Genomic DNA, 13612 nt, shown 5'->3' with positions numbered 1-13612 from the left:
CCCAGATCTTCATACTGAGGTGTCAAAGACCTGGGTTAGACCGGTTTCAAGCAGAATTTACACAAATCAGTCCAATGCTTATGGTAACATTGTTGGTGCTAAATCTGCTGGTTATGTGACGATACTGTAGGCGGAGGAGACGCTCGCGAGCTATCTCTCTCCTGCTTCATCGTCTTCACTTAAAGCACCGGCTCTTCCACCAAAAATAAATAAATAAATAAATATATATACCTCTGTGCTGGTGGGGAAGGCTTACTCGGTGGCTGGGCAGGCGGCTGCATGTTTGCATACGAAAAAATAAAAATAAAAATAAAAAGACTTTTATGCAGGCTTTTCAGGCCGATCAAAGGAAAATCTGAGGGGGTTCCCCGCCGAGAGAGACTTGCGTTCACCTCCCTTAAGGGTGCCCTGTCTCTCCCGGCGCCCTCAGGGGCCCGTCCTACTAACCCTGCCGAAACAGGGCGTAGAAGGGTCTGGCGAGTGCTTTCCCGAGGGACGCTCGCCGCCTCTAAGGAGGGTTCTAGTGTGTTCAGACCAGTCGTTCCCTGCTGGTGCGCCGTTACAGGGCACTGTGTCTGTCACGCAGAATGTTCAACCAGAGCAAAGTTTTTCGTCGAGTTCGTCTTCCAAAAGAGCACAGCAGAAGCGGAGTGTCAAGTCTCGTGCCCTCCTGCAGAGAAACTGGAGGGACGAGGCGGGCGCTCTCCGGCGCGGCCTTCTCGGGGCAGGACTGATCTGAGGACAGTCATTGTCGCCAGAAAGGCCGCGTCGAAAAAGTCCTGACGGGTTGAACGTCAGGACTCTGAGGGTGGTCCCCATCGGGAAAAACTTGAGTTCACCGCACAAAAACACGGTGCCCTGTCTTTCTCGATGCCCTCAGGGGTCTGTTCTACTAACCCTGCCTATACAGGGCGTAGAGAGACTCGGCGAGCGATTTCCCGAGGGACGCTCGCCCCCTCCAAGGAGGGTTGTGGAGTGTTCAGACCAGCTGTTTCCTGCCAGTATGTTACAGGGCGCTGTGTCTGTCACTCGGGATGTTCATCCAGAGGCCAGCCTCGAGAGGCTGGTTCCCTTAGTAGAGCTCCTGGCGGAATGGGTCCCCCACCCAGCAGGGAGTTAGGATACTACTTCATCGGGAAAAAGAAAAATCCTGACGTGCTAAACGTCAGGACTCTGAGGGTGGTCCCTATCGTGAAAGACCTGAGTTCACCGCACAAAAACACGGTGCCCTGTCTTTCTCGATGCCCTCAGGGGTCTGTTCTACTAACCCTGCCTATACAGGGCGTAGAGAGACTCTGCGAGCGATTTCCCGAGGGACGCTCGCCCCCTCCGAGGAGGGTTGTGGAGTGCCCAGGCCAGCTGTTCCCTGCCAGTACGTTACAGGGCGCTGTGTCTGTCACAGGGGATGTTCAAATCAGATCCGAGGACTGGTTTGTCATGATAGATCTAAAGGACGTTTACTTCCATGTATCTATCCTCCCTCAACACAGGAAGTTCCTGAGGTTCGCTTTCGGGGGCGAAGCGTACCAATATCGGGTTCTTCCGTTCGGCCTAGCACTGTCACCCCGAACATTCACGAAGTGTATGGATGCTGCTATAGCCCCGCTGAGGTTACAGGGCATCCGCTTTCTGTACTATTTAGACGATTGCTTGATTCTAGCTCAATCGGAACAACAGGCGGTTCGGCACCGAGATGTCGTTCTTGCTCATATCAAGTGACTGGGGCTGAGGCTCAACGCCAAAAAGAGTGTTCTTTCTCCATTACAGAGAACCACTTTTCTAGGTGTAGTGTGGGATTCAACGACGATGCAGGCACTATTGTCACCTGCTCGTATTGCTTTGATTCTCGCTGCAGTAGATCAGGTCAAGCTAGGCCAGTCATCCACTGTAAAACAGTTCCAGAGACTGTTAGGTTTCATGGCAGCTGCGTCCAACGTGATACCTCTTGGCCTCTTGCACATGAGACTGTTACAGTGGTGGCTCAGGACCAAGGGATTCTCCCCGAGGGGAAATCCGCTTCGCATGATCGTGAGTTCGCGACGGTGTCATCACGCCCTGATCATGTGGAAAGATCCTTGGTTTCTGTCCCAAGGCCCTGTGTTAGGAGCTCCTTGTCGTCGCGTTATGCTAACGACAGATGCTTCTCTCACGGGTTGGGGGGGCGATCATGGATGGTCGCCCGGCTCAGGGTCTGTGGGAGGACCATCATCGTCTGTGGCACATAAACTGCCTAGAGATGTTGGCGGTGTTTCAGGCTCTGAAACACTTCCTCCCAGACCTAAGGGGCCACCATGTTCTTGTCCGGACAGACAACACATCGGTGGTTTCTTATATCAACTATCAGGGGGGTTTGCGTTCTCGCCCGCTTTACAAACTGGCACGTCAGATCCTTCTATGGTCCCAGGGGAAAATTCTTTCTCTGAGAGCTATTTATCTCCCGGGGTATTTTAATCAGGGGGCAGACATCCTGTCAAGACAGGGGCCGAGGCCCGGGGAATGGAGTCTTCACCCCGAGGTGGTGGAACTCCTATGGAAACATTTCGGTCTTGCCGAGGTAGACCTATTTGCTTCTCGAGAAACATCACACTGCCCGCTGTGGTTCTCTCGCAGCCATCCAGCCTCGCTGGGGTTGGATGCGATGGTACATCCGTGGCCGAGGTCACGCTTGTACGCTTTTTCCCCGATCGCTCTGCTCCCAGGAGTTCTGGAGAGGGTTCGCCGGGACGGGCTCAGTCTCCTGCTAATATCCCCGTTCTGGTCGGCCCGGGTATGGTTTGCGGACCTAGTGTCTCTCCTCGACGGCTCTCCCCTAGAGATACCGATCAGGAGAGATCGGCTCTCTCAGGCGAGTGGGTCGATCCTTCACCCCCGTCTAGAGCTATGGAGGCTGTGGGCTTGGCCTCTGAGGGGGCCCAGCTCATAGATTCTGGTCTCTCGGCTGAGGTCGTTGAGACCATCCTCCGATCCAGAGCTCCCTCCACGAGGAAGTTATATGCGCGAGGTGGAAACTTTTCACCTCTTGGTGTGGAGAGCGCCAGCAGGACCCAGTTAACTGCCCGGTTGGTACAGTGCTGGATTTCCTGCAGGACCGTCTCTCCACAGGGTTATCCCACTCCACACTGAAGGTGTATGTGGCGGCCTTAGCTGCTTACCACACCCCTTCAAGTGGAGGTTCCCTCGGGAAACACCCACTTATGTCTCGCTTCCTTCGTGGCACCTTGAGGCTGAGGCCTGCAGTTCGCACGAGGGTACCAGCTTGGGATCTGGCCATCATCTTAGAAGGTCTCTCCCTTGCTCCTTTCGAGCCCATCGAGGAAGTTTTGGAAAAGTTTCTTACTCTAAGACTATCCTTTTTCTCGCTATCTCATCTCTAAAAAGAATTGGAGATATTCAAGCACTTTCGGTGGCTCCCTCGTGCCTGGAATTTGCTCCTGGTTGGTTAAGGCCTTTCTCTTTCCGAGACCAGGTTATGTTCCTAAGGTTCCAACTGTTTCTGTTAGACCTATAGTTCTGCAGGTTTTCTGTCCACCGCCTTTTCTGACGTCAGACCAGGAGAAAATTAATTTGCTGTGCCCAGTTTGGGTTTTAGATGCTTACGTCCACAGAGCTGCCCTGTGGAGGAGATCGGAACAACTGTTCGTCTGTTTGGGTCACCTAAGAAAGGGTGTCCTGCATCTAGGCAAAGGATGAGCAAGTGGGTGGTCGAGGCCATCCCACTTGCTTATGGGTCGGCCCATCAGCCTTCACCTTTGGCTGTAAGGGCTCGTTCCACCCGGAGTATGGCTGCTTCTACAGCTCTTCTTTCAGGAGCTTCTCTTCAGGACGTTTGTGATGCGGCAGGCTGGTCCTCACCGCACACTTTCGTTAGATTTTATTCCCTCGATCTTAGCTCCACTCCCGGGGCTCAGGTTCTCTCGTCGGCTTGTGTCTCCTAATGACACACGACGGGGATTTGGTCGTATGGGGATGTGGGTATTGCGTTCCCACTGCGATTACACGCAGCGGTAGTCCCTGAAGGGGAACGTCCCGGGTTACGTATGTAACCCTAGTTCCCCGAAGGGACGGACGCTGCGTGTCCTGCCATACTCTCGGCATCCCCTTGGGTCGCTGCTTCAGTAACTTTTAAGCTGGCGTATTGTGTACTCAGGGGATATTTATAGCTTCCTGGTCGATGACGTCACTCGCCGTACGCTCATTCTCTCCATTGACTGATTTCATTCATGCTTCAGACGCGTCACGCTGAGGGCGTTCCCACTGCGATTACACGCAGCGTCCGTCCCTTCGGGGAACTAGGGTTACATACGTAACCCGGGACGTTTAGCTTCAACCCTTATCAAACACACCTGAACAAGCTAATCAATGTCTTCAGGATTACTAAGGCTACAGGCAGTTTTCTTTAGGGTTGGAGCTAAACTCTGCAGGACAGCGGCTCTCCAGGACCGACGTTGCCTACCCCTGGACTAAATATTTTATGAGCAGTTTTAAGAGATCTGAGACCTTGTTACCAAAATGTTAGTCTCACGTAGCCAGACCCTCAGACTGACGGCAGAAGGTCTGGATTACATAGCGGCTTTCATTGGCCAAGGACCACCCAAGAGAACGTCTGACTGACATCTAAAGCAACCAAATCACAGTTCGTTTTGTTCACCATCATGTTTAGGGGCGGGAAAGTCGATGTCCCCACAATAACAGACCGGCATGCAACCAATAAATCATTTATTCAAAAACAATGAGCTAATTTACTGTGACAATAGCACATCAGTCTCCAAATATTTTGAAAATCCAGTGCTTAGTTGATCCTGAGTAGTGCTAATTGTCACAGTTGTAAACACGATAGCTTTCTTCCTCAATGAGGGGGTTTGGCATCACCTTGTTTCCAGGCAGACTGTTAAAGAACGCGACACACACACGTCTCACGGAAATCCTGTACAATTCAACCAATCAGATGATGACTTTGAAAATCCTGAAGTGTTGCCCATTTTGTGTGCCTTATGCAACAGTGAGTATGCATCAATACTCACAACGCAACCAAATACACAAACATGCTGCAAATACTCACAATGCAATCAAATACGCTGCAAATACTCACAACGCAACCAAATACAGAAAAGTGCTGCAAATACTCACAACGCAACCAAATACAGAAAAGTGCTGCAAATACTCACAACGCAACCAAATACAAAAACACAAATGGGATCGCTTATTCTTCAATGACTAATCGTCAGTGGTGTTGTCGATAACCTGAAAAGTGAGTTTTTTGTTTATTTTAACACCCCTGATCGTATGTGCGTTGTGAGTATTTGCAGTGTGTTTCTGTATTTGGTTGTGTTGTGAGTTTTTGCTGTGTATTTCGGTATATGGTTGCATTGTGAGTATTTGCAGCGCGTTTCTGTATTTGGTTGTGTTGTGAGTATTTGCAGTGTGTTTCTGTATTTGGTTACATTGTTAGTATTTGCAGTGTTTCTGTATTTGGTTGTGTTGTGAGTATTTGCAGTGTGTTTCTGTATTTGGTTGTGTTGTGAGTATTTGCAGCGTGTTTCTGTATTTGGCTGTGTTGTGAGTATTTGCAGTGTGTTTCTGTATTTGGTTGCGTTGTGAGTATTTGCAGTGCGTTTTTGTATTTGGTTGCATTGTGAGTATTTGCAGTGCGTTTTTGTATTTGGTTGCGTTGTGAGTATTTGCAGTGTGTTTCTGTATTTGGTTGCATTGTGAGTATTTGCAGTGTGTTTCTGTATTTGGTTGCGTTGTGAGTATTTGCAGTGTGTTTCTGTATTTGGTTGCGTTGTGAGTATTTGCAGTGTTTCTGTATTTGGTTGTGTTGTGAGTATTTGCAGTGTGTTTCTGTATTTGGTTGTGTTGTGAGTATTTGCAGCGTGTTTCTGTATTTGGCTGTGTTGTGAGTATTTGCAGTGTGTTTCTGTATTTGGTTGCGTTGTGAGTATTTGCAGTGCGTTTTTGTATTTGTTTGCGTTGTGAGTATTTGCAGTGTGTTTCTGTATTTGGTTGCGTTGTGAGTATTTGCAGTGTGTTTCTGTATTTGGTTGCGTTGTGAGTATTTGCAGTGTGTTTCTGTATTTGGTTGCGTTGTGAGTATTTGCAGTGTGTTTCTGTATTTGGTTGCGTTGTGAGTATTTGCAGTGTTTCTGTATTTGGTTGTGTTGTGAGTATTTGTAGTGTGTTTCTGTATTTGGTTGCATTGTGAGTATTTGCAGTGTGTTTCTGTATTTAGTTGATTTGTGAGTATTTGCAGTGTGTTTCTGTATTTAGTTGCATTGTGAGTATTTGCAGTGTGTTTCTGTATTTGGTTGCGTTGTGAGTATTTGCAGTGTGCTTCTGTATTTGGTTCCGTTGTGAGTATTTGCAGCACGTTTCTGTATTTGGTTGATTTGTGAGTATTTGCAGTGTGTTTCTGTATTTGGTTGTGTTGTGAGTATTTGCAGCTTGTTTCTGTATTTGGTTGTGTTGTGAGTATTTGCAGTGTGTTTCTGTATTTGGTTGATTTGTGAGTATTTGCAGTGTGTTTTTGTATTTGGTTGCGTTGTGAGTATTTGCAGTGTGTTTCTGTATTTGGTTGCGTTGTGAGTATTTGCAGTGTGTTTCTGTATTTGGTTGCATTGTGAGTATTTGCAGTGTGTTTCTGTATTTGGTTCCGTTGTGAGTATTTGCAGTGTGTTTCTGTATTTGGTTGCATTGTGAGTATTTGCAGTGTGTTTCTGTATTTGGTTACATTGTGACTATTTGCAGTGTGTTTCTGTATTTGGTTGCATTGTGAGTATTTGCAGTGTGTTTCTGTAATTGGTTCCGTTGTGAGTATTTGCAGTGTGTTTCTGTATTTGGTTGTGTTGTGAGTTTTTGCAGTGTGTTTCTGTATTTGGTTGCATTGTGAGTATTTGCAGTGTGTTTCTGTATTTGGTTGCATTGTGAGTATTTGCAGTGTGTTTCTGTATTTGGTTGCGTTGTGAGTATTTGCAGTGTGTTTCTGTATTTGGTTACATTGTGAGTATTTGCAGTGTGTTTCTGTATTTGGTTGCATTGTGAGTATTTGCAGTGTGTTTCTGTATTTGGTTGCATTGTGAGTATTTGCAGTGTGTTTCTGTATTTGGTTGCATTGTGAGTATTTGCAGTGTGTTTCTGTATTTGGTTGCGTTGTGAGTATTTGCAGCACGTTTCTGTATTTGTTTGCACTGTGCGTATTTGCCCTGTGTTTCTGTATTTGGTTGTATTGTGAGTATTTGCAGTGTGTTTCTGTATTTGGTTGCATTGTGAGTATTTGCAGTGTGTTTCTGTATTTGGTTGCATTGTGAGTATTTGCAGTGTGTTTCTGTATTTGGTTGCATTGTGAGTATTTGCAGTGTGTTTCTGTATTTGGTTGCATTGTGAGTATTTGCAGTGTGTTTCTGTATTTGGTTGCGTTGTGAGTATTTGCAGTGTGTTTCTGTATTTGGCTGTGTTGTGAGTATTTGTAGTGTGTTTCTGTATTTGGTTGCGTTGTGAGTATTTGCAGTGTGTTTCTGTATTTGGTTGCATTGTGAGTATTTGCAGTGTGTTTCTGTATTTGGTTGCGTTGTGAGTATTTGCAGTGCGTTTCTGTATTTGGTTGCGTTGTGAGTATTTAAAACTCCACCTAATTGGTAACAGGGTTAGAGATTTAACCTAAATACAGTAACTAAGTAGGATCTTTGTAGTTCACTATTAAATTCAATTAATTTGTTTAACCTTTCCAGCTATTCTTACAATAGCTTTGGTAACAGCGACACATTTTTGAGCTTCATTGACAGAGAAATTTCTGACAAAAATTTAATTAATATAAACATTTAATGTGTACCTATTTCTCATGCTATATTAATCTATGTTTGATAATAGTTCATGTAACATATCTAATAGTTTTCATTACTAAGTTTTCTCTATTTCTGGAAAGTGCCAAATTTTCTCAAATTATTGAGATTTTCATGTTCCTCATCCACTTAAACATGCATATTACATCCAATAAAACCCTTCAGGGTTGTGTTCACACTTGTAGTTTGGCTCTGGTCTGGACCAGAAAAGTAAATGATACATTTAGCCCTGGTTCACTGAGTGCTCACATTGTCATTTTTAACACCAAACCTAAATATACAAAACCAAAAAAAAAAGAAGTTTTTTTGACGTACATTTTCATGACGGAACTTGTCGAACATTCCAAACAATGCTGTGTGCTGGGCTAAATGTGCTCGCTGTGTGTGCATATGATGGTATATGACGGAAATGAGAACTCGTGAAGAGCTTAGAAAATGTGTAAAGGCGTCAAAACAGCGGTGGGAATCCCTCTGTCACACACACAAACAAAGATCTGCTGTACCGAATTGTGATTGCAACATTGCGACTATGACGAGAAAAACCGGTATGCGTGAGCATTCTGTCCTTTTTAGGCTCACATCTTGTGACATCACCTCCTAGTTTTGGTTCATTTAGATGTCATTGGTCCGTGTTGCAATCATATATCAGTCAAACCTTTCCAGAGTTAGTCTTAAAGCAGGCCGAGATCAATCTTTTTTTGAGGGGTCTCAGTCCACTTGATTGGTGCGCACCAAGGTTCAGATGGCAGCGTTTACACTTATTCAAATGAACCGCACTAACAGAGCAATCGCACCAGAGTCCGTTTTAATCGAACCAAACCTGCCAGGTGTGAACAAACCCTTAGCCTCCAAAATTCATTGTAATTCAACCAAAATGACACTTTGCACACCATTGACCCAGTTGGCTCATTTCATTCCTATAATGGCTCTAAACCACTTGGCAATAATTGCTTTCGGGATGGCAGCACAGGACCTAGAGCCATCCCACTTCACCTGGGCTGTTCCATTAAACAGGAGCAGGTCCTGTACCTGTACCTACCTACACTGGTGATCCTCTGGGAGACCAGGTCCTTCAGCAGGGCCCCTATGACAGGGGTGTGTCTGGAATACAGCTCGTATCGGTTGATCCCGATGTGGAAGCGGAGCCAGTTGGGATATGACTCAGCAGAGGCCTCCCCTGCCGGACTGTACTCCTCCTCCACGTTTCCCTCGTTATGCCTGTTGATAAAGGACAGAGGAGGACATTAGTCACTACCAGCACACCACCAACCCAGCTTATTACATTAAGATGGACTCAAAATGAGATAAAACCATGCAACTTTGTGAGTGTAAATGTGTAAAATATTATACAGTTATTCTACAGTCAGACACACAATCGGGACTTTGATTAGTATTTATATTATTACTAGGCCCAGGAGGAATCTGGGCTCAGTAATAACATAAAATACACTCCTTTTTTTAAAGAAATACACTTAAGCATACTTTTAAAAAGTGTACTTATGGGAAAAAAATATATACTTAAGTGTGAATGTTTTCAGACACTTAATTGCATGTTATTTGCAATTAAATGAAACTGTATAATAGTTTAAATTGACATTAAATGCAATTAGAGTGATTTTTTTATTAGTTATATTGTCTTTGAACTACGGTTAAAGTTACTGCTGAATGTACTGACAAGCATTTATGATAAACTAAACTATACTCATGTCATTTCTGTTGAAACTTGAGTGCCATGTATTGAAATATATTTACAATTACACATTTGTACTGATGAAGTTGCAATTTAGCATATATATATATTACATTTAAATGTGACATCAAATAACAACCTACAGTTCAAATTACAGTATAACCAAGTACTTTACATGTCCTTGAGTATGTTAGTCAACACGTCAAAATAAGTGAACATGAGCATGACAAAAGATTATTAAAACATAATCAATTAAAATGCACTTTACAGTAAAACTTTCAATTTGACATTACAAAGTGCACTTTTTAAATGTGTACTTAAGCGTGCTAAGAAACATAGTCATGCAAGTGTGCTCTCTTTAAGTACACTTAATTATTTATTAATATTAGCCTATATAATCTGCAATTTTAAAAACACTTTGAGGATTTGAAGTACACCACAAATGTACAATCAGTACATTTATCATCCTTCTTTTCACAAAGAGAAAGCATCTGGATGGCAAGCTGTCACATGCATTTTCAGTGATTAACAAAGCACTGTTAAAAAAGACCTTTAACTCAACTGTTCCTGTTTAGTTAATCTGGATCAGTCAGGCATGGCTAAAAGGCATGTTTAGTTAATACAGTCATAGTTAAAGGCAGAGAGAATCCGCTGAGATATATCCCTGAGGACGCCAGAGCTTGCCGGGTGAAGAACAAAAAGAGAGGACGCAGGAGCAAACAAAGGGCATGACACCAACAAAAAAACCCTCACCTTAATGCATCTGACAGCTCTGAAGAAAACAACTCATCACACCAGAGGAACAGAGACGAGTCCTAGCAGCAAAGCTTTTAACACTCACAATGAGTCAGTATCAACTGGAAATTATAAAAGTATCACGTCTTTCCACAACATATGCACTCTTATTTTTAGCTCTAGTTTAAGAGATGTACTTCCCTCTTTTAATCGTTGCTTTCATTCTTGATTTCCATTGAGAATATGAAATTTGTATGATTATTACTTAGACAAAACGAAAAAATTATGACCCCTGGCCCAAGGTGTGATGTGAGAAACATTTCTAAGCTCTAACCATTCTTTAAATACTAGTTTTCCCTGTTGCTTTTGGATAAACACATTTTCTGTAAAGGGACGTACCATAGGTTCTACAAAAAAGCTATATCGGGGCATTTAGTCACAATGGGAACCTCAAGTTTTTAACTCTGATTCGAGAAAGATTATCTCATTTCTATAGTGAAAAAGAAATTCTCCACAAGATATGTGTATTTAAAACACATTACAAACTAATAAACATACTTTTCTGCTAAATTTAAACAGGACAACTGTGAAACAAAACAAGATCAGTGAAAATGATCCCAATTATCGTAATATGTCATTTGGTAACTAGGTGCCAACATACAAAACCACTGCAAGAAAAAAACACATTTTGTTTAATTGCCATTTTTTGACTATAAATCTTATAGTTGTGACAACTTTCCAGTCTCAATTAATATTTTAATTATGTATATAACTGGGACATAGGAAATTGTTTCACATGTGTAACAGCCTTTTTAAACTTGCACTTTCTATTCTTCTTTTCCTAATGCTAAATATGAGCAATCGCTTTCAATGCTTTTCTTTATATCATCTCTTTAGAAGCAAGACTGGGGCAAGTTGTTACCCTTTTTGTATTGCTGTGAATTTTTCTCAGGATAGGTTTATTATTGGAAGTCATTTCTGTTTACTGTAGACATATGTTGTTTGGTCAACAAACAAATCGAACCATTTACCAGGACAGGCCACATTATATTGAGTGTCTTTGTACTAACGTTTAGATTAATCAATGCACTTATTGTGTACATGGTTTTACACTCTACTTATCTTTTTAAAATGTCTATAATTACAGCGAAAATCTGTAATTACACTGTTGACCTTCCATTACACCTTAAAATACCAATTTAGTACTATGTGGATCCCACCCTTAAATCTATCCATTCCACCAAACATGTCCCTAACCTTACCAGTATCCACCCCAATAAAAGTGTTTGCAATGCAACATCAACACAATAAGTGCATTGTACCTACACTGTAAAAAAAATATTGTTGGTTTAACTTAAAAAAGGTAAGTAACCTGGTTGCCTTAAAATTTCCATTTACAATTAAAAATTTAGTTAATACAATGAAGGAGGTTGGTTTAATCAACAGAAACTCAAAATATGATGTTATCTGAACCACATAAATTATCTAAGTTGATTTTACAAAAGAAAAAAAAAATGTGATAACAAATAATGAAAAAATATTTTTTACAGTGTAGCATTTTTTTTTTTACAGAAATACATAGTAGTTAAGGACACCAAATATACAGTGTGACTTTTTTATATATATATATTTTTATATATGATATCTTCAAAGTAAAATAAGTCAACAAGATTCTTTTTCAGAATATTGCCAACCTCCATGTGTGTTACAGTACAACCCGGTCCTGGGACTTAACAGCTCACTTTTAAACATATAACAATATACGCCAGGTTTAAAGTAGCACTTGCCATTCTTGTTGTCCGGCAGCTTTGGGGTAGAATCTGATATCAGCGTTGAGGTTGAATAAGGTGTCATCTTCAGTGAGATGAGGCAGGTCAGTCCCATACAGCGGATTCTCATAGAGCGCCTTCAGTCTGGAGGAACCCTGGACAGCTCTCTGCTTCTGTCCGCTCGCTGTGTCTCTCATCAAACCCCTCTTCTCTGAGCCCAACTGCAGCTGTCTCACTCTCTTTTCAGACTCGCCTCTCTCGGTCACCTTCTCCCGTGAGTGCGAAGTGAGATTGGAGTTGGGTTCATTGCTGAAATCCTGCAGTAATCTCAAAGAGTGTTTATTAGGCCAGCCCGGTTCGGCGGCGGCGGCTCTGGCGCGCTGCTTAGCCCAGGATCGAGGATCCTCGCCCGGTGTGTGAGCGCAGGAGCAGCCGCCTCCTCCTCCGGCGCTGGAGCTCGAGCCCGCCGCGCGCTTCTCCAGCTTGGGTAACAGGTCTATCATGATGTGCATGGTGCAGGCGACCAGAAACACCATTAAAATCAACACGCGAAATTTACGGAAAAGGATCATCTTTATAGGCTACCTAAAGCACTTGCCACTATATGATACAGCCAGGCTATAATAAAGGATAGTGTGTGGTGTCCTTCTGTAATCCTCCTTATATGAGATCCATGTTCAAATAGGTGCAAAAATCTTCTTCTGCATCCTGCTGTTTCCAGGTGTAGCCTATCAAGAAATATTTATTTTCGGCATAGTTGATTTTTGGTGAAGTCGCATCCTTGCACCTTCAGTTCATCATGATAAAGCGCATCTGTAAAAATGTCCCGGTAAATAATGGCAAAACACGAGGAAACCGCCGTTTGACTTCTCAAGAACCGCACAGACGTCGGATCGGCAGTCCCATGTGTGGATTTCTCCAGTATGTGAAGAGGGAGATAAAGTGCATTAGTTCTTCATGGAGAGCAGTCAGTGACAGGTGTAGATGTATCAGTGCCCTGTGTGTTAAATATTGGGATCCTGCCTCTCCTCGTCACGGCATTCAGATTGGCTGAGTCCATGAGACTCAAGGAAGAGCGACTCAAAAAAGATATTCGGCTTGGAATGTCAGTGCAGTTCCTTTGTGTGAAGACAGAGGGCGCTGATGCGCGTGAGACTCACGTAAACTGGTGATCGGTGGTGGTAAAACTCATTAATACAAAAAACCCCCACATAATGCTTAATATATCAGTAGATACAATGTGAATATTAAGGGAAATAAATGAATCAAATGTCTTTTAAAATGTCTAATTATTTGAATGGATCTGTTCAAGAAATCAGTCAAATCATGGTGAATTCAGGTCACTTTTTTCCATTGAGATGAGTGGGGAAAAGGTGTCTTGATTAACCTGAATTCACCCTTATCAAAGAAAGAAACTAATAATTTTGGAACTACGCAAGGTGGGTAAATGATGATAAAATATTCATTTTGGGGTAACTGTCCCTTTAAGCATATAGTGTTTGTTAATGTTATTCATAAAACGTTTGGGTGTCTGGTTTTATGATCTGTTTTTTTTTACCTGAGCTGTCAAACTCAGCATTTAT

At 43.0% G+C, this 13612-nt stretch overlaps 1 protein-coding gene across 1 annotated transcript in view; it reads right to left on the bottom strand.

The window, feature by feature from the left end:
* Window positions 1-13094, bottom strand: part of fam20ca (FAM20C golgi associated secretory pathway kinase a) — an 89454-nt gene extending 76360 nt beyond the window's left edge. Inside the window, exons 1-2 of the mRNA XM_056251615.1 lie at window positions 12048-13094; window positions 8875-9053 (exon numbers count right to left, since the gene is read on the bottom strand). Of these exons, the coding sequence (XP_056107590.1) occupies window positions 8875-9053; window positions 12048-12601 (733 nt within the window). The 5' untranslated portion in view covers window positions 12602-13094. The remainder of the gene's footprint in view (window positions 1-8874; window positions 9054-12047) is intronic.
* Between the last annotated feature and the right edge of the window lie 518 nt (window positions 13095-13612).

This window comes from Rhinichthys klamathensis, unplaced genomic scaffold (genome assembly GCF_029890125.1).
Source record: "Rhinichthys klamathensis goyatoka isolate OS25496 unplaced genomic scaffold, OSU_Roscu_1.1 h1tg000004l_1, whole genome shotgun sequence".
NCBI classification, from domain to species: domain Eukaryota; kingdom Metazoa; phylum Chordata; class Actinopteri; order Cypriniformes; family Leuciscidae; genus Rhinichthys; species Rhinichthys klamathensis.
This window is presented reverse-complemented; position numbering and strand designations above follow the sequence as displayed.